Genomic DNA, 26808 nt, shown 5'->3' with positions numbered 1-26808 from the left:
CGATTTTTAAAATCATACCCCAAATTAGCAGAGCTAAGGGTGAAAGTGCGGCGCTTGGACACCCACTTTCGCAAGTCTATGCTAGCCACTGCTAGCCTCAAAACACTCCAGCAAGGCCTAAAGCTGTCCGAACACCATCTGTTGTTCGTCATCCACACACGCTGAAACCCTACATACCATATCTTGACCAGAGTGTGTGAGCTGCACAGACCTTTGATGGAGTTCCATCTACAAAACCCAAGGGTTCCTCAAAGTCAGCTCCCTCAGTTTCTGCACCATGAGTTTCCAGGGGTGGCAGAGTTATGGCTAGAGGCAGAGGGAGGCATGGATAGGGGTGATGTCTAGGGGCAAAAGCAGTGTGGATGTGGAGGCAAGCTAAGCAGCAAAAACTGGGGATACAAGCATAGGCATGGACTGGGGTGATGTCTAGTGGCAAAAGCAGTGTGGATGTGGAGGCAAGCTAAGCAGCAAAAACTAGGGATACAAGCAGAGGCATGGACTGGGGTAATGTCTAGGGGCAAAAGCAGTGTGGATGTGGAGGCAAGCTAAGCAGCAAAAACTGGGGATACAAGCTGAGGCATTGACTGGGGTGATGTCTAGGGGCAAAAGCAGTGTGGATGTGAAGGCAAGCTAAGCAGCAAAAACTGGGTATACAAGCTGAGGCATGGACTGGGGTGATGTGTAAGGACAAAAGCAGTGTGGATGTGGAGGCAAGCTAAGCAGGGAAAAAGGTGGCTAGAGGCAGAGGCATGTCCAGAGTCACAGGACAGCTGCTTGACAGAAGCTAGGCCTGAGCCAGCAAGGCCCAAGATGCTCTCTTTTCTAGCCTCCTTAGAAAAATTCCCCCATCGAGGCCACGTTCCTCGATGGGGGAGATAATTTGTAAATGTATAGGTCGAGGACAAACTGAGTGTGGTTTGCACACTTTGCAATGATAAACTGAGTAGGGGCTTCAAAAAGAGTAACTTTACCACCTCTGTCATGTGCCGTCATTTGTAAAGCAAGCACTGGGCTCAGTGGGTGACAGCAAGCGCAGGATAATCGCTGTCTGGCGTTGTGGCCACTGCCTCTCACACTGTTGACAGTGCTGACACTGCAGTCCAGACCACCATCCAGGTCACCTCCAAATCTAACTGTGATGCTTTGGGGAGTTCACCCTCATCCTCCCTTTTTCCTGCTACTTCTCCTTTTGCCTGCGCCATCATGCGCCTCTTCCCAGCAACTCCGCATCTCCCAGGCCTTTCATTCCAGGCTAAAGTACAGCGCAACCCACCCACATGCCCAAGGCTTCAACTGCCTCATCTTAAAACTTCTGGCCCAGAAGATGTTGGTGTCCCGGCTTGTGGACACTCTGCCCTTTTTGGGCCTGCTGGCTCCTGCGCCACCTCACTGTGCCGTCCACACCAGCACTTTTCCCCAAACATTAGGTGGTCCCTAAGTTCAGCGCTTTGCACAAAGTTCCACGTGACCACCTACGCATGGACAAGTGCATGCAGACAGGGATGCTACCTTTCAATCTTGGCACAGTGGTTGAATGTACTTGAGGCGGGGACCGGGTCGCAAAATGTGGTGGACTGACTTGTCTCCCCACACAACATTCCTGGGAGGAGGGCTGAAACACCACCCTCCTCCTCCGCCATTAAGTGGACCTCAGCTACGAGCTGGAAACGCTGCAATACTGGCGTGGGGAGACGTCAGCAGGCCCTGCAGAAGCTCATCAGCTTTGAGGCCAGACAGCACACTGCCTACAAAGTGAGTCATGCCATCCTCGATGACACGGCAATGTGGTTTTTGCCACTGCACCTGGGCCCAGGCATGTTGTCATGTGTGATAATGGCTGTAACCTGGGATTGGCTCTGTAGCTTGGCAGCCTGCAACATGTTCCATACCTGGGCCACGTTTTTAACTCAATGCTGCAACGCTTTTTAAAAAAGTCCCCCAATGTTCCCGAGCTACTGGTGAAAGTGCTGCGCTTGTGCAGATAGTTTTGAACATCTATAGTAGCTGTTGCTAGCTTCTATGCACTCCTACAACGCCGGTATCTGCCCGAACAACGGCTGTTGTGCGACGTCTCCACACTTCTGGAACTAAACATATCATCTCTTGAGCAGAGTGTGTGAGCAGCACAGACCTTTGATGGCGTTCCAACTGCAAAACCCTAGGGTTCATCAAAGTCAGCTCCCTCAGTTGCTCAACCATGAGTAACCATGGGTGGCAGACTTATGTGAAATCCTATCCCATCCATTGCAGTGGACACAAAACATTAGCATGCGCTCATCACAACTTTTTGTGGTTGTGGACCCGCCACCGACGTTTCTGGACCTCAGTGAGGATGATGAGACAAAGTTGCCATCAGGGAAAGCTGTGTCTATGTGCGGTTTGCAGTAAGGGGACAGTGCGCAATTGGAAGAGGAGTTGGTGGATGACGAGGCCACCGACCCCACATGGACAGGGGTGATGTCTAGGGGCTAAAGCAGTGTAGATGTGGAGGGAAGCTAAATCAACAAAAATCCTGGGTAGAAGCAGAGGCATAAACTGGGGTGATGTTTAGGGGCGAAAGCAGTGTAGATGTAGAGGGAAGCTAATTCAACAAAAAAACAGGGTAGAAGCAGAGGCATAAACTGGGGTGATGTTTAGGGGTGAAAGCAGTGTAGATGTGGAGGGAAGCTAATTCAACAAAAAAACAGGGTAGAAGCAGAGGAATAAACTGGGTTGATGTTTAGGGGCGAAAGCAGTGTAGATGTGGAGAGAAGCTAAGCAGCAGAAACAGTGGGTAGAGGCAAAGGCATACAAAACTCTACCCTGTTGGAAGACTTATTCCTAGGTCTGGGACACGTTAATGGCCCCCCTGGACAAATTACCGCAACTCAGGGGCCTAGTGTCACCAGGAGGGACAAGTATAGGCGCATGTTGTGGGAGTACCTGTCCGACCCCAGCTCTGTCCTCTCCAATCCCTTTGTGCTCTACACTTATTTTCTCATAAGTTTTTCTGCAATACACATGTCCTGTGAAGTTCCCTTGGGATCTCAGAGGAGTTGGCCTCAGTGCTGTTCATCTGAGTTCCCTTGGCAATTAGCTGTAAGAGAACCCTGGACAAACCTACTGTAGGCAGCTAGCATAGCATCCAGCATGGCCTGCACCATCATGCACCTCTCCCCAGCCACTCCCCATCTCCCTGGCATTTCATTGCAGGCAGAAGTACAGCGCAAGCCACCCACATGCCCAAGCCTTTAATGGCCTCATCTCAAAACTGCTGGCCCTGGAGATGTTGGCGTTTAGGCTTTTGGATACCTAGGTCTTCCATCACCAGATGGCAGCTGGGGCACCTCCCTATGCTGGGCCTAGCCATTACTACTTCTCTTGGTGTGCTGTCCCTGTCTTGCACCTGCATGTGTCCCATAACATCAGTCGGGCCCAGAGCTCTGCGCTTTGCTGCAAGGTCCACTTGCCCACCGACACATGGACAAGTGCCTGTGGTCAGGGATGCTGCTTATCTTGAATGACATGCAGGGTGAATGTAGTGGAGTCTGGTCCCGGGGTGCAAACTGGGGTAGCATATCTCCTCTCCCAGCCCAAAATTCATGGCAGGAGTTCACTGAAAGCCTACTACGCTGCAACCTCCACCCCAGCTACTAGCGGCAAATGCTGTAACACTGGCGTGGGGAGATGTCAGCAGGACGTACTGAAGCTCATCAGCTTGAGGGACAGACAGCAAACTGCCTCCGAGGTCAGGGATGCCATCCTGGCTGAGATGGCAATGTTTCTTTCCCTGCTACACCTGAGGCCTGGCATTTTTGCGCCTGTGATAATGGCCGGAACATGGTGGCATATCTGGAGCTTGCCAGACTCAAACACGGTCCACACATGGCCCACGTTTTCAACTTGTTGGTGCAATGGTTCTTTGAAACCTACACCATTGTGCCTGATATACAGGTCAAAGTGGGGCCATTTTCGTAAGTGAGAAGTAGCCTCTGCTAGGCAGAAAACATTCAGAGCACACTCCTCTCATCTTCGCACCGTTGGCTGGCGAAGGAAGACGAGGGGGATGGAGTGGCATCTGATGTCCCTGTCCCACACGAGGCTTGAGGGTGCACTTCAGTGCATCCCATTGCTTCACCACAGATGGTGTGAAGGGGAGTGGAAAATGGAGGAAATGGAGAGTGACCCTTACAGTTGGGGGCAGCAAAGTCATGCCAAGTAACACACTGGCACACATGGCTGACTTGATGTCTGGTTGCTTTTCAAGAGTCAAACGCATACTTCACATCATGGAGAGCAAATAATACTGGATTTTTGCAAGCCTCGAACCCCGGTATAGGTCTAATGTCTGTTCCTTTCTTATATTAGGGGAGAGGAAAAAAAAATTGCTAAAATGATGGGTTTAGTGTACATAGTCTGACAATTAATGTGTATCCCACTTAGTGTTGGTGGGGTTACACACCGTCACAACCTGGCTAAAGCTTCTATAGCTGTTTATAAAGTCTACGTAACTTTATAGTAACGGAAAAGAGAGCTGGTACCGACAGAGAGCAAGACAAATGTCAACAAAAGCTGTGAGCTCTGAACACCCACAGTGACTTTGGCGTCATTATAAGAGAGCGGGTGGTAATAAATAACTTGACAGTGCCTAAAACCCAACAAGCTTACAACTATATTTAGATTAAGATACACAAATGTCACTTTTTTAGGAGCATGTCATGAGACAAGCTGATAAGATCTTCCTTTGTGCAGTGCTATTTGAAAGTAAATAGCTGCCTTCATTTTAGTTAAGAACAATGTGCAGACAGATTAGAACATGTCTTCATTGTCAGAATCCTCTATATAAGTAATGGATTTTTTTTGCCCGAGCTGTCTGGGAACGAGCTGGTGCAGCACTGACAACCTGGGTGAATATGGCAAGATAATAATAATAATAATAATACATTTTATTTATATAGCGCCAACATATTCCGCAGCGCTGTACAATTTGTAGGGTTCAAATATAGACAGAAAGATACATTACAAAGAAAATCATTTCACTCAATGGGACTGAGGGCCCTGCTCGCAAGAGCTTACAATCTATGAGGTAGAAGGGGTGACACAAGAGGTAGCAGGGGCGGTATTGCTTATGCAGAGGTCAGACACTTTTGTAATAGAGGTGACTGTCATTACATAAACATAAAACTTTATGAGCCATCGACAGTCGTGTCCTTTAACATGTGGATGGAGCTTGGATCCATATCTACATCATATCATGTGGGGAAATGTGGGAGCAGGGACAGAGGAGGGTTAAGGGTTTACGTTAGACATTGTGATAGGCTTGTCTGAAAAGATGCGTCTTTAGTTTGCGTTTGAAACTGTAGAAATTGGGAGTTAATCTGATTGTCTGGGGTAGAGCATTCCAGAGAAGTGGTGCAACTTGGGAGAAGTCTTGTATATGAGTGTGGGAGGTTCTGATAATAGAGGATGTAAGTGTTAGGTCATTGAGTGAACGGGCAAGAGCCTGAGATGTAGGGTGTATGTATCCCCAAATTATTGGGGAATTAACACTGACAACCTGGGTGAATATGGCAAGAGCCTGAGATGTAGGGTGTATATATCCCCAAATTATTTGGGGAATTAACACTGACAACCTGGGTGAATATGGCAAGAGCCTGAGATGTAGGGTGTATGTATCCCCAAATTGTTTGGGGAATTAACACTGACAACCTGGGTGAATATGGCAAGAGCCTGAGATGTAGGGTGTATGTATCCTCAAATTATTTGGGAAATTAACAGTCAGCACCTGGCACTATATGCCAATAGCAACAATTGAGGGTAGTACGAAGGCCCCAATATATTTTAGGAATTAACACTCAGAACCTGGCACTATATGCCAATAGCAACAATTGAGGGTGGTATGAAGGCCCCAATATATTTTAGGAATTAACACTTACAACCTGGCACTATATGCCAATAGCAACAATTGAGGGTGGTATGAAGGCCCCAATATATTTTAGGAATTAACTCTCAGAATCTGGCACTATATGCCAAAAGCAAGAATTGAGGGTGGTAAGAAGGCCCCAATATATTTGGGGAATTAACACTGACAACCTGGGTGAATGTGCCAATACCCAGAAATTTTCCATTTATGTTTCCCCAAATAATTTGGGGATTTCACACTGACAACCCAGGTGAATGTGCCAATACCCAGAAATTTTCCATTTATGTTTCCCCAAATAATTTGGGGATTTTACACTGACAACCCAGGTGAATGTGCCAATACCCAGAAATTTTCCTTTTATGTTTCCCCAAATAATATGGGGATTTAACACTGACAACTCAGGTGAATGTGCCAATACCCAGAAATTTTCCATGTATGTTTCCTCAAATAATTTGGGGATTTCACACTGACAACCCAGGTGAATATTCCAGTTTATACAAGTTAGGTGCGGGGGCACACTGTCCCTATATACCCTTAATCCACATTCTATGGGCTGAGCATTTCAGTTTATGCCAGTTAGTTCCTGGGGGTACACTGTTAGGATGTGGATTAAGGGTATATAGAGTATGTGGGAATACACTTTCAGTGTATCCCACTTAGTATTATCCCCACCGCGGAAAGCTGTGTAGCGCTGATGCAGCCTGTGAATCCCACGTTAGCGTTAGTGGGTAGACACTGTGACATTCTTTTTTTGATTCCCCCTTCAATGTAGCTCTTAAAAGAGCTGTTGGTTTTCTTCTCCTCTCCCATCCTATCCTATCCCTGCCTAGCAGAATCTAATCCCTATCTAAATTGACAGAGACCTCCATCCCTGACGAAGTGCAAGCTCTGACTGACTCGAAGATGGCCGCCGTTGTCTTAGGAATCAGAGGTCACATGTTTTCGGCAGCCAATGGGTTTTTAGTATTTTTTTCAATGTCCCTGTTGTCGTAGTTTCTGTCCCACCTCCCCTGCGCTGTTATTGGTGCAAAAAAGGCGCCAGGGAAGGTGGGAGGGGAATCGAGTTTTTAGTCAGTTTACCACGCGGTGTTCGATTCGAACATGGCTTACAGCGTGATATCCGATCGAACATGTGTTCGATAGAACACTGTTTGCTCATCTCTAGATACTATCATTGGATACCCTTTTTTTCCTCGATAAAACATCAGAATAGCCTTAAGAAAAGCTATTCGTCTCCTACCTTTAGATGTCTTCTCTGCGTCGCTGTTCAGTAGAAAACAGGGTTTTCTTCGGTATGCAAATGAGTTCTCTCGCAGCACTGGGGACAGGCCCCAGCTTTCAAACAGCACTGGGGGTGTCCCCAATGCTGCAAGAGAACTCTCCAGCGACGCCTCCATCTTCTGACACTGTGATCACCACAAGGTACAGTTCTTGCCCCATTTCTCTTCACACTGTACACTGCTGACTTTAGGCACAACTCATCCAGCTGTTACTTACAGAAGTACTCTGATGACTCTGCAATAGTAGGCCTTATCACTGATGGCGACGATAGGAAATACAGAGACTTAAACCGGGACTTTGTTGAATGGTGCCAGCGGAACCACCTCAGGATTAATGCTGGGAAGACCAAGGAGATGGTGGTGGACTTTAATAAATGGAGAAGTGCTCCAACCCCGGTGGAGATCCAAGGAACATGCATTGAGATAGTCAGGACCTATAAGTACCCAGGTGTGCTCCTCAATAATAAACTAGACTGGGCTGATCACCTGGAGGTGCTGCACAGAAAGGGTCACAGCACACTCTACCTGCTCAGGAGGCTGAGGGCCTTCGGAGTCCAGGGGACACTTCTTAGGGCCTTTTTCAACTCTGCGGTTGCTTCTGCCATCTTTTTTGGTATGGCCTGCTGGGGGAGCAGTATATCAACCAGGGACAGAAATAGACATGACAGGCTGATCAGAAGGGCCAGCTCTGTCCTGGGGGGCCCCCTGGACCCAGTACAGGTGGTGGGTGACAGAAGGATACTGTCCGTGGTGACCTCCATGCAGGTGAACAAATCCCACCCCATGTATGAGACCTTGATAGCACTTAGCAGCACTGTAAGTGACCGTCTGCTTCACCCCAAGTGTGAGAAGGAGCGCTATCGCAAGTCCTTCCTTCCAACCGCGACCAGGCTATATAATCTACATCAGACCAAGAGAAGATCACTCCGCACAGAAAACTAATAAAGATTATGACTATGAAGTCTTCCTTCTTTCTTCTTCTGTTCCTTAGCTGCTATGTGCTCCTAGTATATCTTCTCTTCTCAGCATATGTGTGTCTACGTCTGTAATATATTACTGTGTATCATCCTGTATCTGTATTACTATGCTGCTGTAACACACTTAAATTTCCCCACTGTGGGACTATTAAAGAATTATCTTATCTTATCTTCTTCAGGAACCTGCCTCTCTGCGCGTCTTCTTCCGTCCTGGGTTTTCAATTTTCTAGGCCTCCGGCAGAGCCGACTGCACATGCCCAGGCCACAAGAAAATGGCTGCTTACACAGCTTACAGCTTATTTATAAGTTCTAAATACCCTAAATCTCTACAACCCCTTTAAGTTATTCACAGGAGTGGGTGACCAAGTTATTGCTCTAGTGAGTTGCATATGGGATTTCATCGATTACAAATAGGACAGTTATTACAGTCATACAAAGTGAGGAGGTGAAGAAAAGAACACAATTTAAGCAAGTAACCCCTTAATGCTGTTTCAAGTACATGTAAGTCAGGGAATGTGGTTAGTTACTGTAATCCCATGTGCAAGTACATGATGGTGATCAAATGGGCTCAGAAGCGGAGCCCATGCGATCACCATGGGAGCCCAGCTGTATCTGACAGCCAAGCTCCCGATGCAACAGCAGGGACGGTGAAGACACCAATCCCCGCTTTTTAACCCTTAAGATGCCACAGTCAATAGCGACTACGGCATCTTAGGGTTTGTAAATGAGACAAAGTATCGGCAGCATTGGGAGCAGGTGTAACTAACAGCTAATGCCCTGCTTCTTAATCTACAATCGGAGCTCCAATGGGGGGTTATCCCCATGGATGCTGTGGTCAAACATGACCGTGGCAAGGGGTTCCACCATTCAAAATGTCTCCTTTGGCACCCCCCGCGGAGAAATCAGAGGGTGCCCAAATGTATTTTCTGAAGCTTGAAGTCTAGCCAGTGACCCCAGGCTGCTTGGAGCCCCCCACATACCTGGTTGATCCTGCCAGGAAGTGAGGAGGTCAGCCTATGCATCTGCATAGCCTGACGTCCTCTATAGACTGCAACACACGTGTATTGCAGTCTATAGTGCTGAACCAGTAATCCGGTGGATCACTGGTTCAAGTCCCCTAGTTGGACATCACTAAAAGGTAAAAAAATAAATAAATTGAAGTGTATGAGAAAATGAACAAATAAATCACACAAGGAAATAATGGTTTTTCACCATCTCGCTTTCAAAAACACTATAAAAAGCCTTTAAAAAATCGAATGTACCCCAAAACAGTACCAATAAAAAGCACAGATCGTCCCGCAAAAAATACGCTCTCAACCAACTCAACCGAAAAAAAAATGCTACACATCTCAGAAGATGGTGATGTAAAGATAGTTGATTTCCTTCCCCAAATGTTTTTTTGTTCTGCAGAACTAGTAACATATATATATATATATATATATATATATATATATATATAAAATACAAATGAGAAATTGCTGTAATTGAACCGACTCAGAATAAAAGTCACATGTTACTTATACTATGTACTAGAAAAAAATTAAAAGAGTTTAAAAAAAAAAGATACCCAGGTATACCCATATACCCAGATATGACCCCATATGGCTACATCACCAGAAAATATATATATATATATATATATATATATATATATATATATATATATATATATATATATATATATAGTATTGTGTGAAGACAAAAACCCCCAAAATCGCCAAATCATTAGAACACAACTGGGTGCGGCAGGAAGGGAATGTATAAGTTGTGTGAGCAAATATGGGGGTATACCCCGATTTGCAGCTTACAAGGGAAGAGACACCAAAAGTTACCCCCCACCGCATCCCCTCCATTCATAGGAGCTACTGGGGAAATAGTGGAGAATTTGATGATCTCAGCATAGCTTATAAATTCACGCTTCACCATTCGCTGTGCATTCACGCTTGGGATACGAAATATTCACTACAACCCTTGATAAATTCTTCAAGTGGTGCAGTTTTCAAAATGGGGAAATTCCTTAGGAGATTTCCTTCTACTGGTACTTTACAGGCTCTGCAAACATGACATGGCGTCCAGATGCCAAACATCTAAATATACACTTCAAAAGCTGCATAGCGCTCCTTCCCCTCTGCACCATACTGTGTGTCCAAACTGCAGTTTATACCCACACGTATGACACTGTTGTGCCCAGTTATAATGTACTTAATGTCATATGTAGGTATAAACTGCTATTTGGGCACAGTATGGCACATAAGGGAAGGAGCACAATTTTGATTTTTGGAACACAGATTTAGATGGTTTGGTTTTTGGTCACTTTTTGGGGTCTCCATTTTATTGGTACTTTAGGGGCTGTGTGAATGTGACACAGCACATGAAAACTATTCCAGCAAAATCTGCTCTCCAAAATCCAAATAGCGCTCTTTGCATTCGGAGCCCCACCATCAGATTACAACCACATATTGGGCATAGCTGTGTTTAGGAGAAATTGTGTAACAAAATTTGGAGAGCTTTTTCTCCTTTAATCCTTTTGTGAAAATAAAAACGTTGAGTATAAAGTGTTGAGCGAGTAGTATTCGATCAAATGCCTCGCTCCCATAGGAATGCGTGTAAACGGCCAAACACCAAGGGGTTAAGCGCAGTGAATATTTGATGCGTTTAACCCCTTGGTGTTCCGCTGTTTACACGCATTCCTATGGGAGCGAGGTATTCGATCGAATACTACTCGCTCAACACTAGTAGTTTCCAAAATGGGGTCACTTTTTGTGGGTTCCCATGTATTGGTAAACCTACCTAACCTCAACACTAGGGTCATGCATACATGATACCTAACAAAAAAATCATGAAAAAAAAAAACCTATCCGGTATCTGTATTAAAGATTACAACATCATCATCAAACAAGAAATTAATTTAATCATGAAGCAGGGTGTGAAATGTGCGTCGGGGCTCTGGGTGGAGGTCGCAGTGGTAAGCATAACCTATATACACTCACTCTCTGATTTGTGATGCTATTTGCTTGTTCCTGATATTTGTAACACTGTTGATATATTTATTCTAAGTTCCAAATACCTTTTGGTTTGTTGTATTTCATGGGATGTGATACTTTACTTTGCACATTTATATTCTTATCTTTTGGGGTATATACAGCTATACTAATGATATAACAGATTACATTACTCCCCAATCTTAGGGGTGTTTCCGATTTATATTTATTAACCATTTGTGATATTTAACCCCTTATGTGCTCAAGTACCCCATCACACCTTATTAAAGCATACTATGCTCTATACTAGCATTTATACTCTTTTTTTATATGGTTTCTGTATGCTGTGAGACCCTGCGACCTCCACTCATATATCGATGCGACATTGTATTTTTATTGTTTTTAATGTGGTTTGCTCTTCTTTGATATTTTGTGATAATAAAATGTATTGATGATTAAATTAATTTCTTGTTAGGTGATGATGGTGTTATCTTTAATACAGATACCGGATAGGTTTTCCAATGTATTAGTACTCTAGAAGCTCTGCAAATGAGACATGGCACCGAAAACTTTTCCAGCAAAATATGCTTTTCATTCCCCCAGTGTCGCTCTTTCCCTTCTGTGCACTGCCATGTGCCCAAAAATCAGTTTACACCCACAGGTGGGGTATTTCTATGCTCTGGAGAAATTGTATAACAAGCTGTGATATGCATTTTCTCCTTTAACCCTTTGTGAATGTGTTGATTTTAGGGATAAATGAATGTATTATAGAATAAAAATGAAATGTCTAAATTTCACTTTCGTAAAGGGTTAACAAACTTCCCAAATGCGGTTTTGAATTATTTGAGGGGTGCAGTTTTGAAAATGGGGCGATTTATAGGGGGTTTCTAATATATAGCCTTTATAATCCCTGTAAGAACTAAAGTGTTCCCTAAAAAATTAGTATGGGCTGTGTCCATAAGGGGTTAAGCTTGAGTATTCTAATCAATCATTAACCCCTTCCTGCCATAGACATTCCCCCCCCCCCCATTTGTTTCTGACTTCCAGTCTTTTCAAACTATTTTTCATTCACAGAGCTGTATTAAGGATTAATTTTCGCTGTACCCCCCATCTTGAAGATTCTCTATTGACTGGTATGGTGCTAAACTGCTAATGTGGTGCCTATTTTCAAAGAGGGCTCTAGGACTTCCCCAGGTAAATACAGACCGCTGATTTTAACATCCATTGTGGGAAAACTGTTTGATGGCCTTTTAAACAACTATATACTGGAGTATGTGACTGTACATAACGTTATATGTAACATAAAGCATGTCTTTACTAAAGATAGAAGTTGTCAGACTAACCTAATTTTCTTTTATGAAGAGGTGAGTAGAAGTTCGGACGGGGGCTGTGGATATAATGTTCCTGGACTTTGCAAAGGCATTTGACACTGACCCTCATAGATGTTTAAAGGGATCCTATCATTCAAATTCATTTTTTTCTCACTAACACATCGGAATAGCCTTAAGAATGGCTATTCTTCTCCTACCTTTTGATGTCTTCTCCGCGCCGCCATTTGCTTGAAATCCCATTTTTTTGTCGGTATGCAAATGAGTTTTCTGAGTAAACAGCACTGGTGGCGTCCCCAATGCTGCGAGAGAACTCGCTCCAGTGCCGCCTCCATCTTCTTCAGCAACAACTCTGCCAGTGGGCCGTGGGCAGAGCTGACTGCACATGCGGGCGGCCATTTTTTTTTATCATACAATTATGGGGTGTAGGAGCAGATGGATATTTTGATAGAAAATGAGTAATCTGATGATGTCAGTAATACTGTCGAGAAGGAATATCAAACCTTTGCTGTAAGTCAAGAAAAATAACAGTTGTTCCCTTTCACAATATAGCTCAGAGACTTGGATAATGTCACAACTTTCCCAAAATGACAAATCCAAGTCTGCAATTGCCCAGGGCAAAAGCAACAGAGGCATATCAGAAGTGCCAAAATGGGACTGGGGTCGGGATTTTTGGTGAAGTGTTGACCATGCTGTCAAGGAGGCACGCATGATCGGGGTGAATGATTTAGTCAGAAGGCTGTTCCAAAAGGGCAACAACAGAAGATCTTTGAGTTGCAAGGGCGCTCTATAAGATTGCTCAATCTGCATCCATGGGATGGATACACTATTGGAACACCCAGGCCCCCAACCAACACAGAAAATTTAAAACAGAAAATTCCTATTAATCCGTGGCCATCTACCACACCATATATATCTAGATATCACTCTCTGTATAGTTTCAAAATAAGACAGAGGGAGGAGGATCGGGAGGGTGCGAAATAGGTAGAGGAGCTTTGGTAGTAGCAGCATTTTAAAAGCCGCAACGCATCCCAACCAGGAAACGTCCGCCACTAGAATACGTTCTGTTTCATCTTCCAAGGTTTTCACCATGGGCAAGTAATTGTAGCAGAAGAGCGACCTTGGGGAGAATGTCACTTGAATCCCTAGATGTTTAATAGCTTCTTGTTACCAGTCAAATTGATAATCAGAATGCAATGTTTGAAGTGAGGGGAATGGAACATTGATAGGAAGAGCCTGCGACTTAGACATATTTAGCTTATAAAATGATAGTCAGTTGGGGCCACACGGTGGCTCAGTGGTTAGCACTGCAGCCTTGCAGCGCTGGAGTCCTGGTGCTCAAATCCCGCCAAGGGCATAAAACCATCTACAAGGAGTTTGTATGTTCTCCCCGTGTTTGCATGGATTTCCATCCCATATTCCAAAAAAGACATAATGATAGGGAAAAAATGTATTGTGAGCTCTATGTGGGGCTCACTATCTATATTTATAAATAAAAAATAAAATAAAAAAATAAATAAATAAAATGATAGTCGGCCAAAGCTATCAATGATCTCCATAAGGCATTGAAGTGATGACTGCGGATTAGATAAAGTAAGGATAATGTCATCAGCATATTAAGAGACGTGAATGGTCTTTAACCTGAATGCCATGTATACATGGGTCAGATCTAATCACCTGTGCAAGGGGCTCCATACCCTTAATTCTCCTGACAATAGACAGAAAGTTTTTTTTTTTTCCTGATATTGAGTGGATAATATAATGGTGATTCGCTTGAGAATTTTAATGTAAATCGATCCACCAACTTTATCCGTTTATTAGATGTGGTGGTGACGGTATAAATATTATTACAATATTTCAGTGATATCCAGTCATCATAAATCCATAAATCCCTTCTCTCTTTTTTTGATGGTAAAACCTTTTCATGTACGACATATTCTGAATGCCTAGCATGATTAGATGTGAAAAGGATGGGCATTCAAACAGAGGAATAGGTCCATCTTCTAACAGTAGCATTGGGCGTAGTTCACATTGCTCTGGTTTGGAGCTGTGGAACAAGTTTTTTTTTCCCCACAAGATGTAGCGATGTATATTTATGAACATCCATGTACATTTGTCGGGACACTTTTACTTCATCTATTGCTAATCCCTACCTATCTGGGTTGGGTATCTTATGGACGGGGGGGGAATTTATGTATATAATATAATCGATTTAAGGTTGGGTTCTTATAGGCAGCATTAGATTGACCTGCTGGGAGATTAGTCGACTAACTATGTTGCCCAAAACAAATTGCTACAGTGTAATAACCAGCTACATTCTTGATACAACTGTGTTTAATGTTACTGGCTTCTTCAGAGTCATGATCTGTAATGTATTCAATAATAGTTGTGTTCCTGCCAGACCTGTTATACAAACATGAGGGGGTGGGTCGGTCCGCACCAATCGGCGTGAGCCGACACCCCTCTAGGGCGGTCTAAGGCGGAGACCACAGGCGCTGGGTCTTTAAATAGACGAGCGTTTCCAGCATGCAGCATTGACCATACTGAAATCCTAGAGGCTACCATCTGGCTTCTAGGAACTGCAGATTGGGTAGATTTTTGTTCCTGATGAGCCTCTAGAAGTTAGGAGGCGAAATACGTAGAACACGAACACGCAATGCAAAATTATTATGCTTTGGAAACTTTAAGGGCCAATGGCTTTATTACAGGGATGGATGAATTGCTTGGGAAAGGTGTACTTTATATATGGCCTCACTAGAAATGATTGTCCAGTCCACCCAGACTTATTGATGGGACAGGGAGGTCAGGCATTGTTGATTCAACCCCTGTAAAGTGACTACATGGCTCTTAATACTTAACACTAGTTGCTGATTGGCAACATACACTCCACAGATGTCCGTGTCCTGCCGCACTAGCCCATAGACTTCTATGGGCGAGTCCGTGCAGTGCCGCAATTCACGGGCATTACGGACATGCTCTATAAATTGCGGACCACGGTTGCGGCCCGGCCACACCACGGATAAAATATCCGGTGGTGTAAGAAGCCGCATTGAGTATAATGTGTCCGCAATTGAAAACCCTCAATTGCGGACCATTTGCGGACTTACATTATGGTCGTGTAAGACCAGCCTTAACTGTGGAATTGTTTGAACAGTGGGCCCACTTTTGTTACCTATGGGGGTAATGTAGTGTATGAGGAGATTCAAACATACACTAGAGTGAATTCCACCACACCCTTTGAGACCTAGATGTTGATATAAGTGGAACACATTGCATGAGGATATGGATTCCTTAATATTTATGTGTTGTTTTCCGATCATATCTACTGGAGGGGTCACATAGTATTGTCAGTGTTGCTGATGTTTTTGAGAGACACAAGTTTTTACAGATCCCAATAAAAGTAAAATTTTAATTGTTTGTTTTGGGGGACACCTCCCTTCCCTACTAGTGCTTGAAATTCAGGTGTTCATTTCACCAGTGTTATGCTTCTAAGGGCTCCATGGAAAGGACAAAAATCAATGGAGATAATGATAACCCCTGTCTAGTCCTGTTAGTAATAGGAAACGTGTCTGACATAGTGCCATTAGTGGATACTCTAGCAGAGGGCGTGGAATACAATGCATCAATAGTAGAGATGAGAGAACAGCGTTCGATTGAGTACATGTTCGATTGGATATCAGGCTTTTTGAGATGTTTGATTCGAGTCGAACACCAGGTGGCAAACTCACAAAAAATTTGATTCCCCTCCCACTTTCCCTGGCGCTTTTTTTGCACCAATAACTGCACAGGGGAGGTGGGACGGGAACTACGACAACGGAGGCATCGAAAAAAAAATCGGAAAAAGTAATTGGCTGGCTAATTCAGGTGACCTCCAATTTATACGAACAGTGGATTTAATATCCGGTTCATATGAGACTGTGAACTATGTGACTGTGAGACAATGATAGATGTACAGGCAGGGTTAGCTAGGAATTACCTTTATTTAGGTGGGAATGTCACTCACACAGCTCTTTGGGGCTCTATCTGGTTGGGATCCTTGTCAGCTTGCGATATGTGGGAGCTGACTTTTTCCCCATAGGAAAGCATTGACCAGCGTTGATTGGCTGAATGCCATACAGAGTTCAGCATTCGGCCAATCAATGCTGGTTCTCCCGGAGGCTCATCTGTGAGGAGGCGGAGTCTAATATCGGACCAGAATGGAGACTGCTGTGGACCGATCTTAGCCTCCGCCTCCTCCGGCAGAATCAGCGTTGATTGGCCGAATACTGTACTCTGTATGGCATTCGGCCAATCAACACTGGTCAATGCATTCCTATGCCGAGATGTAGCAGTGCTGGCCATGCGCTCAGCTCGGCTACACCGGAGATGAAGCAGAGCTGAGTGTTTGCTGAACCCTGCTGCACACTCAGCTCTGCTAAGATGTTGCAGAGCTGAGTGTGCAGCAGGGTTCAGCGCATCTCTGATGCAGCAGAGCTGAGTGTGCAGCAGGATTCAGCGCACACTCAGCTCTGCTACATCTCTGATGCAGCAGAGCTGAGTGTGCAGCAGGGTTCAGCGCATCTCTAATGCAGCAGAGCTGCGTGTGCAGCAGGGTTCAGCGCACACTCAGCTCTGCTACATCTCTGATGCAGTAGAGCTGAGTGTGCAGCAGGGTTCACATCTCCGGTGTAGTAGTGCTGGCCGTGCGCTCAGCTCGGCTGCATCTCCGGTGTAGACGAGCTGATCGCACGGCCAGCACTGCTACATCTAGGCATAGGAATGCATTGACCAGCGTTGATTGGCTGAATGCCATACAGAGTACATCATTCGGCCAATCAACGCTGGTTCTGCTGGAGGAGGCAGAGTCTAAGATCGGTCCACAGCACTCTCCATTCTGGTTCGATTTAGACTCCGCCTCCTCATAGACGAGCCTCTGGCAGAACCAGCGTTGATTGGCCGAATGCTGTACTCTGTATGGCATTCGGCCAATCAACGCTGGTCAATGCATTCCTATGGGAAAAAGTCAGCTCCCTCATATCGCAAGCTGACAGGGATCCCGACGCAATACAGTGACTTGGGCATGTTAGATGCCCCCAGACATGCTTCCCCTGCTGTTCCAGTTGCATTCCAGAGTGTTGGTATTATTTCCTGGGGTGTCATAGTGGACTTGGTGACCCTCCTGAGTCGAATAGTGGTTTCCCCCTAAACAAGTATTTATTCCCTATAGACTATAATGGGGTTCGATGTTAGATCAAACAGTCGAGTATTGAGCAGCTACTTGAATCGAACTTCGAACATTTCACTGTTTGCTCATCTCTTGTCAATAGCTCTCATAATCATGCTAGTGAAGCTCATATTCCGTAACACCGAAAAGGCATACGACCAGCAAATGTAGTCAAATGCCTTCTCAGCGTCTAGTGCCAAAACAACTGCCTCTTGTTTCCTGGAATGAATGTAAGGTACTAAATGTAATACTCGTCTAGAGTTCTCATGGGATTAATGGCTTGACAAATGCCACTTGATCTTAATTTAAAAAAAAAAAAAGTATTTTTTATTGCAGAAGCTCTTAAATGTTTTCAATGTCTGTTAAATGTTCTCTTGACTGGATCACAAAAAGAAAATCTGCAACAAAAAACCCCCCAAAACCAAGACACTGTGTCCGCAATGTAGGGCCTTAGAGAAACTTTACTGTGTAGTATTAGTCTATTTGTCTATGCATGCAAACTTTCTGTTTCTCTTTCTATACATATTTATACGAGGCATTTCATTAAATGTTAGACTGCAGTACTTACTTTTGCATTGACCAGATGATAAGATTGCCCATTTGCCCTCTGCGCAAATTTTCTTAATCGTTCCAAGACGACTATATCCAGGTCGACACAAGTAAATTGCTATTTTACCCTGAGGGTATGAGTCACTATCCCAGTCATCCTGCAGTTCTGCTTCTGTCAATCTTGGTGGCATTGGGCATGAACCTAAGTGCAGGGGAAAAAATTAAGTTAATAATTGATAAAAGGTCATATAATAAAATACATTAAGTAGGTGACAATGATAAACAATATAGAATTGTCTGCAATTTTATTTGTTGCACCCGAGTGGTTATGTTGAATAGGACAGAATGTTGGAGTTAGTTTCTCTGGTTAAAGTGTGTTCTTACTTTTCAACAAAAACACACATGCAATTTCCATCTACTTTTTATATTTTTAATTTTTTATTGTGCTATTATATACCACTAGAAAGCTCAGTGTTGGCTTTCCTAGTATGTGCCCTGGTGCTAGAGATATCAGTGCCGTTAATTTTGATCCCCACCATCAGAAGAGCGGGTCTTAAAGGCTAGCATCATTTTTGGGCTGTGACGAATGCCACCCGCTGACAGTGGGGTCTCTAAAAGGTTCGCCATCACTGCTATACAGTAATAGGCTATTACAAATATATTTGATAATTATCTGTCTTTAAATGATATACTCCTACATCTGTAGTACTCAGGCATAGTCACAAGATGGCAACCTAGGACAACATATTTTCACAGAATGTCCCCTGTAAACAATTTTCATTTTTCCTTTTTTTATTTTGTATTTATTATTATTATTATTATTATTATTATTATTATTATTATTATTATTATTATATTTTTTTTTAAAAGCAAACCATAAAATATTTTTGTCGATATTTTTCAAATGGCAAAGTGCACAGATTCACTGCAAAATCTTGAAGCTTGCAAAATCAATACTTTATTTTTTTGCTTTTGTGTCAAAGGGTCTATGCAAAAATGGACACCCTGTTTAAGCTCTAAATAGGCCAGGGGCAGTGTGTGGGGGGAGGGGGAAGATGCCAGGCCAACCTCTTTAAATATATTCGAAAAATGTTCGCAAATCTAACTTTGTATTAATAGAAAACAGGTTGTAGCGTTCCCACTAGTAATGTTCTAAGCATTGTCAGGAAGTGTTTGTCCCATACACCTGCACTCAATGCAGCAGGTAAAGCTGTAGCATACCTCCCAACTTTCAAAGAACAGAAAGAGGGACGGATGTGCTGCACTGCAAATTTAGCCCCACCCACTTTTACTTTGACCCCTCCCATTCTCATCCATTTCTCTTTGTGTTCCCACACAGTTCAGTGCCCTTACAGTCACTTCGAAAATCTGGATCTCAGATTTTATATAATCTAAAAAATGGTTCTTGCATCACAGGATACCAACACAATATGTAAAACGAGCATGTGTACACGACTTCGTCTGCGGGCCCCCGCACCTCCCACTCCTGTGGAGCCCTAGCCTCACCCCGCCTTCCTTTTCCGCAGGCCCCCCATATTGCGGCAACTACGGCCCCCAGCCCCTACTCCCATGGCTGCCCCCGCACCTGTTACCGTGGCCCCCCTCCTGGACCCTCCTCCCGCAGCAACCCCTGCACACATTCCACCCCCACGACCCCCCTTCCCGTGCCACCCCTCCACATCTTACTTCTGTATCACCCCCCCCTGCACAACCCTTTTAAAACATCCAAACATCTAAACCCATAAACATCCAAACTTTCACATTTATAATATTAGTAGGATAACTGGAGATATCACTAGTTGAAAAACACTAACAGGAATGTGATGTTTGTATGCAACATAAACTGCTGCATATAAGGGTCAAATGTCTGACTATATTTTTAACTAGTGATATCTAAGGTTATTGTAAGATCTTTGCACCACAGTCCTTGTGTGGGCTTCATTTCCTTAACTGAATTGGCCAACGTGCATAGAACTCACTGCATCATAGTCAGTTATAGCGCAGTGAGCTCCCAAAATTCCCAATCACTACAGTAATGAACCAATATAATGTTAGTTCTGAGAGTTCTATGCACATGGCAGAGTTCAGTCTGGGAAATACAGCCCACAAACCATTTCCCATGGACTGGAATCCACTATGTACAAGGGCCCTCATAGCTAAAAACGCAATCTTGAAAGGATATGAAAGTGGAGAACCATTTTTCTAGATGGTATAAAACTGGAGATAAAGCCATATGTAAAAAAAAAAATAAAATATAGCTCTACATGTTCATACTACAAGTGTGCACAGAATCTCTCTAGTAACAGCTCAATTAGAGAGTTGCTATGAAGAATTTTCACACTGGTTTTCTATAAAAGAAAATTGTATCTATATTTATTTATTTATATTAAGGGATTTATACGTTTCCGATTGAAATATAGTTACGTATGGCTCCTCAATGTTAAACTGGCATGAAAAAGTTACCCTGTAATGATTTAATACATAGTGATGGGGCGACAATCATTAGCATGATATTACAATATACTTAACCTCACTGTGGATTACATCACTACTAGAGATGAGCGAGTAGTATTCGATCGAGTAGGTATTCGATCGAATACTACGGTATTCGAAATATCGGGCCTGGGCAGAGCCGACTGCGCATGCCCGCGCTACAAAAAAATGGCCGCTTTGACAGTCGGCTCTGTCCAGGCCCGGTGCCTGGCAGAGTGAATTCAGAGCCGGAAGACGCCGCGGGGACGCTGCAAGGAGAAGACTTCTCGGAGAATCCAGCCCGACCCTCACTCGTTTACTTGGTAAGTTCTATTTGATCGAATGTTGCCTACCCCTGAAACGAGCATTTTTCCCCCCATAGAGTATAATAGGGTTCGATATTCGATTTGAGTAGTCAAATATTGCGGGGCTACTCGAAACGAATATCAAATATCGAACATTTTTCTGTTCACTCATCTCTAATCACTACATAAAATATTACTGTCATCTAGTAAATACAACTTTATCAGTGGTATATAGTGGCCTGTATCTGAATACCTATTTGGATATCCTTGCGTTCTCACGCACTTTGATATTTATCAACGTGGTGTCCAAAACACTATCTATGCTTATGCGCTCACCCACATATATAAATGTAATACATGCGCAAAATATATAATCTGTTTTATTGTCCTAAGTAAGTCATTGATAAAACAGACGTTACGACCTGTTTATATCAGAATAAGTCAATTGAAAGATTATTGGGAAGGGCCCTCCATAAGAAAGGAGTATCGCTTGGCAGACCCAACTGTGATTGTGTATATGAAATAGTCAAATAGTCACCAAATGTGAAGGCCATATGTCAAAATAAACCAACAGACTCCAAACAGTACCCTCATAGCCAAGTGATATAAAACCACTGCACATTGGACTCAAACACTGATACAGTCAACACTAACACCATATACTGTGCATACTGTATGTATATACAAACACATTACCCAACATAGCCACTGCCTGAACCAATGACAAGACATGGGATGGGTCTCAATAGGTCAGACTCCTTGTAATCAATGTAGCTAAACTATAGTTACATATTACAGATAGTTTTAAAGGGGCTATGAGGGCATCACGTAAGTACATTTAGTAATATACAGTGCGATAGCTGTAGCAGGTGCAGAGGTAGCTATCGCTACGGGGTAAACTTGTTCCAGCATACTGTTATTTTGGCCAGAGCAGGATGGGGAGTGGAGACCAAGGCAGTCTGGAGATGCCCAAGCCTGACAAATTTACCATAACTCATGCTAGTTTTCTGGTGTGACTTATAACTAAAATCAATGACAGTTCCTCACTGGAGTAGACTTCAGTCCTGGCACGTGCAGTGCCCCAGAATTATTGAGATACTGGACCCTCTTACTTCAGGTGCTTCTCATGCTACCAAGGGTTCAGACTGGCATACAAAACACCAATCTAAATACATTCCCCTCTGTGTATTTCATCAGGTTAGACTTTGCTGCGTCTGTAATTTATATAATACTGTATATATAAAAATCTGTTTAGAACATAAGTCATGACTGGTATATTAATGTACATTTGAGATGTGTTTTTAGACACACACACGTGGAAACTAACACAACGGTGATGTTTTAATTGTTCATAGTTGGAGTAAAATTCATTCAATAATTATACTGCACTTTTCCAAATACATTTTAAAAACTTTCTTGCAAGCATTTAGTTATTGCACATTTTTGACCATGAGTGTAAAATACGCAAAAACTTTTAACACCTTACATTGAGACATTGTGATGTCTTACCGTCAGATGCTGGTGCTGCTGTACAACATATTGCAGCTGTAAGGAAAAGTACATATCCAAGTGGAGACATTGTAAAAGACCATTAACTGGGCATTTGTCCTTTAGACAGCTTGCTGCTTCTCCCTCCTCCTTGCTTCTGCCAAAGTGACACTACTCACAGACCAGCCTTGTTTTTAATCTCAGAGCTGACTTCCCCCTACTTAAATAATTTCGTAATCAGTATAGGAATGCAGAGTGGGAGGGGTCCGGCTAAAGACCTGATGCCTTCCCCTATGATTTGCACATAAGCTTCCAGTATTAGACATTGAAAAAAAAAGTGATAAAATATCTTATGTTTGGTCAATAAGGTAAACAATTGCTTAAAATAAACTTTACTTAGTGATAATCTATCAGAAAAAAAACCCACACACACAGCAAGCCTCTTCTGACTAATTTCTGTAGAATTATTGCAACACGTTCCTTTTATCCTTAAGTGAGAAGAGTTTGTGAAGGCAAAATCTGATTCTATGAGGATTTTTCAATGGCTGCATGAGCAGAGAGGGATAGAAGACACATAGTTTAAAGTGACTGTAAATGGTTTATTGTCACTTTTGTTAGAGAATGAGAAGTTTTCCAATTAAGGCCAGGGCCCCACGTGGTGTAAGCACCGTGGTTTGCAAGCGGCAGAAACACTACAGGAAAAATGTGGTGTTTTACAGTCACTGTTGTGAGAAGGTGAAAGGCAGACACACTGGAGTACAGCGATATCAACCACAGGTTTGACGTATGTGGTCCAAAGCAGATCTGGAGTAGGCCTCAGCACACGTACAGATCCGTGGCTCATTACTGGGCCAGAAAAACGCTGCATTCCAGTGCAGGTCTAGGAGGTGTGTGGTTCTGTCCTGTAACCCTGAGTGTGCTGAGACAATATTGCTCAGGTTTTGTTCGTGTGATGGGAGTAAGCCACATGTATAGCTAGGTTATCAGTTCTGTTTATTTAGTTGCTCAGACGAGCAGGTTTTTATTTTGTTTTTTTGCCTGAAGTTAACGCTGTATTTTGTTTTGCTTATTTAGTACCTGAAGTCAAGGTTTGTTTATTTATTTTCCTGTTTTTTTTTTTCCTGTTTGCTGCATATTTTGTGTCCGTCTTGATTGTTTGGGTCCACACCACTGCTTCTACCGAGCATGTGATTTATACCTACAGAAACACTGGTGGTTTCCCTATAAGTATAATGGAAGCAGAAAGTCCACAGAGGAAACCTCTGCAGACTTTCTGTGAAAAGCAATGTTGGAAAAATCACAATGCTTTGCTGCCATGGTTTCTCCTGTGGCCTGCTACGTGGGGCTTTAGCCTAAAATAGCTTTAGCCCAAGGCCTCATGGGATGGATCTCTTGCCGATTTTCAGTAGTGTAGTGGAGGAAAACTCTGCAGACTTTGTTTCCAGTCCGTTTTTTTCCTGCAGTGCTTTTTGGCTGCAATGCGCTACGTGGGGCCTTGGCATTATCATGTCTTGCACTGCAGGTTTTAGATATAGTTTGTGGATGAGATTTGTTGAAATATGGGTTAGACACAGTCAACTCTCCAGTAGCCTTAAAATCTTCATTAGAAGAAAATCTACCACTTTCTATTTAGAGTTCCTATCCACAGTAGCATAGCAATAGGGTTCGCCAATCTTGTCACACTATTATTATTATTATTTATTTATTTATATAGCATCATTAATTCCATGGTGCTTTACATTTGGGGGTTACATACAATACACAGAATATACAGGTAGATATAATACTAACAGTGACCGACTGGCACAGTGGGGTAGAGGGCCCTGCCCGCAAGGGCTTACAATCTATGAGGGAAGGGGGGTAGAGACAGAAGGAGAGGGGGAGACTGTACAGATGGCAGTGCGGTGATAGTGAAGTCCCGGTATCGGTCCTGGTACTGTAGCGCTTTACAGTCAGAAGGGCCTTTCTGACAGTCTGTCAGGAACGTCTTTCTCTACAGCAGCGCCTATCGCGCTGTACAGTGTGAGCAGGGAGGAACGCCTCCCTCCCTCTGCTCACAGTGCTTGTCCATAGACGAGTATTATCAGGAGGGGAGGGGGGCGTTCCTTCCCACTCACACTGTACAGCGTGATAGGCGCTGCTTTGAAGAAGGACATTCCTGACAGACTGTCAGAAAGGCCCTTCTGACTGTAAAGCGCTACGGTACCGGGACCGATAGCGCTTTACCCGGGGCACAGATCGGGAAAGCCGATAGTGCGCTGAATTCAGTGCACTGTCAGCTTTCCAGCAGTATATGGAACAGCCCGTGCCCAATCTGATGAAAGGTTCCTTTTAAGAGACCCAGAAATGCAACTGAAAGTTAAACTGAGACAACATGGTGACTTTGGCAACAATTCCAACAAAGTGACCAAAGATCACCTTGTGATTCATTAATGTAAGTTAAAGGAGTCACGTAAAGGGCCCGAGGGTCTTGCAACTGTGACTTCTAGTCACAAACATATTGAGCATTGCATTATTTTTTTGGTGACTGGGAGTTGAAGAAGTTTAAATCTGCTAGGTTGCAATGTAACTCCATGTAAAGGAGTAATGGCCAAGGTTGCTGTGTAACCCTAGCTTTACAGACAGGGATGGCAGCCATAAATGAAACTGTAAGGGAGTGTGCTGGGCCCAAGCTGAAATTTTGCATCAGGGTCCTTTAGCTACACCTTTTCCTATGCAGAGCTATTTTTCTGGATAGTTATGGACTGCAAACAAACCTTGGCTGTAGTCTGACCTTCTCGTTGTGTGTCTGACCCTTTAGTTCTTGATAACTTCAGACAGAAGGATTACTGACAGATGGGAGGGGGTAATAGGTACGTTTACAAGCTCAGAATACATTTTTGCAGCCTGTTACAAAATATAGTGACACACAGTTCTATATAGAAACTGTAGATGTAGAAGGGCAAAACTTTTAAAATGCAGGCTTCCAATTTTTTTTAATTTATAATAATGCACCAAAACATTAGAAATAAATGTTTGTATAAGTTGTGAGTTGAGGCAAGACACTTCTAACCTCAAAGATATTATACAATATAAATTTTTTCTTCATTGTTTTTGAAGACAAGCATAATACATACAAAAATAATAGAATATAATGTCCTTTCATGAACAGAGAATCAATTGTGGTCACAACATCCTTTCAATAGTAGAGAAAAACACAGTCCAAAAGGTTGCACGTTGGATCTACTAGTAATAATCACACGTTTCTTTTAACATTAGGATACAGTAGAACAATGAAATAAGAAGGGGTGATTTTGCGGACTTTCTGCTTCAATTACAATTATTGGGATACCGCTGACATTTCTGTAGGTATAATTGACACGCTGTGATTGATGCATTGGTTATGAAAATCACAGCATTTCCACTGCAGTATTTTTCTGCAGTGTGTGGATGGGATTCGCTAGAATTTTGTTGCAGATTTTGCTGAAGTTTTTTGAGCCAAAACCAAGAATGGCTAGAAACAGAATGGAAAATATATAGGAAGTATTATTTACTTATTTCTGCAACATGCGGCCTATTCATCTAATGAATAGGTGCTACGGAAGCAGAGCCATCGGACAGGAATAGGACCTGTTCCATATTTTGCTTCCTGTACTCTTGACCTGCACACGTGACTGTATAATTCACGGTCATGTGTACAGACCCATTATAAATGTATGGCTCAGTTTGCTATCCGGGAAAAACCTGACCTAACACACGGTTGTCTGCAAGGTGGCTTTGCCTAAGGCCCCACATTGTGGAAACACAATTGTTGCAGATTTTGCTGGGTTTTTTTAGAGCAAAAAAGAAATGTGAAATATATAAGAAGTTCTTATACTTTTCCCTTCTGCTTAATCCATTCCAGGGTTTGGCTCAAAAAAACGCAGCAAAATCTGCAACAAAAAAGCTGCTTTTCCACAATATGATGCCTCAGCCTCAAGCCACTCTTACTGAACACTTAATATGCAAACTTTAAAGTGTAACGCCCATATTTTTTGGTATTGCTTCAGGGGTGTGGTGAACAATTTTGTAATATACTTTATTAACCTATCAGACTTCATTTTAATAGAATTTTATACTGGGGGGAAAAATTCCCAAAGGAGTACAAAAATTGGAAATAAAAATAAAACCTCACCTTTATTGATAATGTAGATAAAACCATTAATAAGGTAAAACCAGATATTTGAATATGGCCGCCTGGGCAGTAGTACACCCAAGTGCAACAGGTGTGCTTTTAGATCAAGCAACACCAAAAGGTAAGTGGGGTAAATGTAAAAGGCCAATGTGCCTGTCACAATACTTTAT

At 43.2% G+C, this 26808-nt stretch overlaps 1 protein-coding gene across 1 annotated transcript in view; it reads right to left on the bottom strand.

Moving 5' to 3' along the window:
- The window catches only part of CFH (complement factor H), a 177294-nt gene extending 154633 nt beyond the window's left edge, over nt 1–22661 (bottom strand). Inside the window, exons 1-2 of the mRNA XM_075287702.1 lie at nt 22507–22661; nt 18240–18422 (exon numbers count right to left, since the gene is read on the bottom strand). Coding sequence (XP_075143803.1) covers nt 18240–18422; nt 22507–22576 — 253 coding nt within the window. The 5' untranslated portion in view covers nt 22577–22661. The remainder of the gene's footprint in view (nt 1–18239; nt 18423–22506) is intronic.
- Nucleotides 22662–26808: the final 4147 nt, after the last annotated feature.

The sequence above is a fragment of the Leptodactylus fuscus genome, chromosome 9 (genome assembly GCF_031893055.1).
Source record: "Leptodactylus fuscus isolate aLepFus1 chromosome 9, aLepFus1.hap2, whole genome shotgun sequence".
Classification (NCBI taxonomy): Eukaryota; Metazoa; Chordata; class Amphibia; order Anura; family Leptodactylidae; genus Leptodactylus; species Leptodactylus fuscus.
The sequence above is the reverse complement of the archived record's forward strand: the minus strand, read 5'-3'. Positions and strand labels throughout refer to the sequence as shown.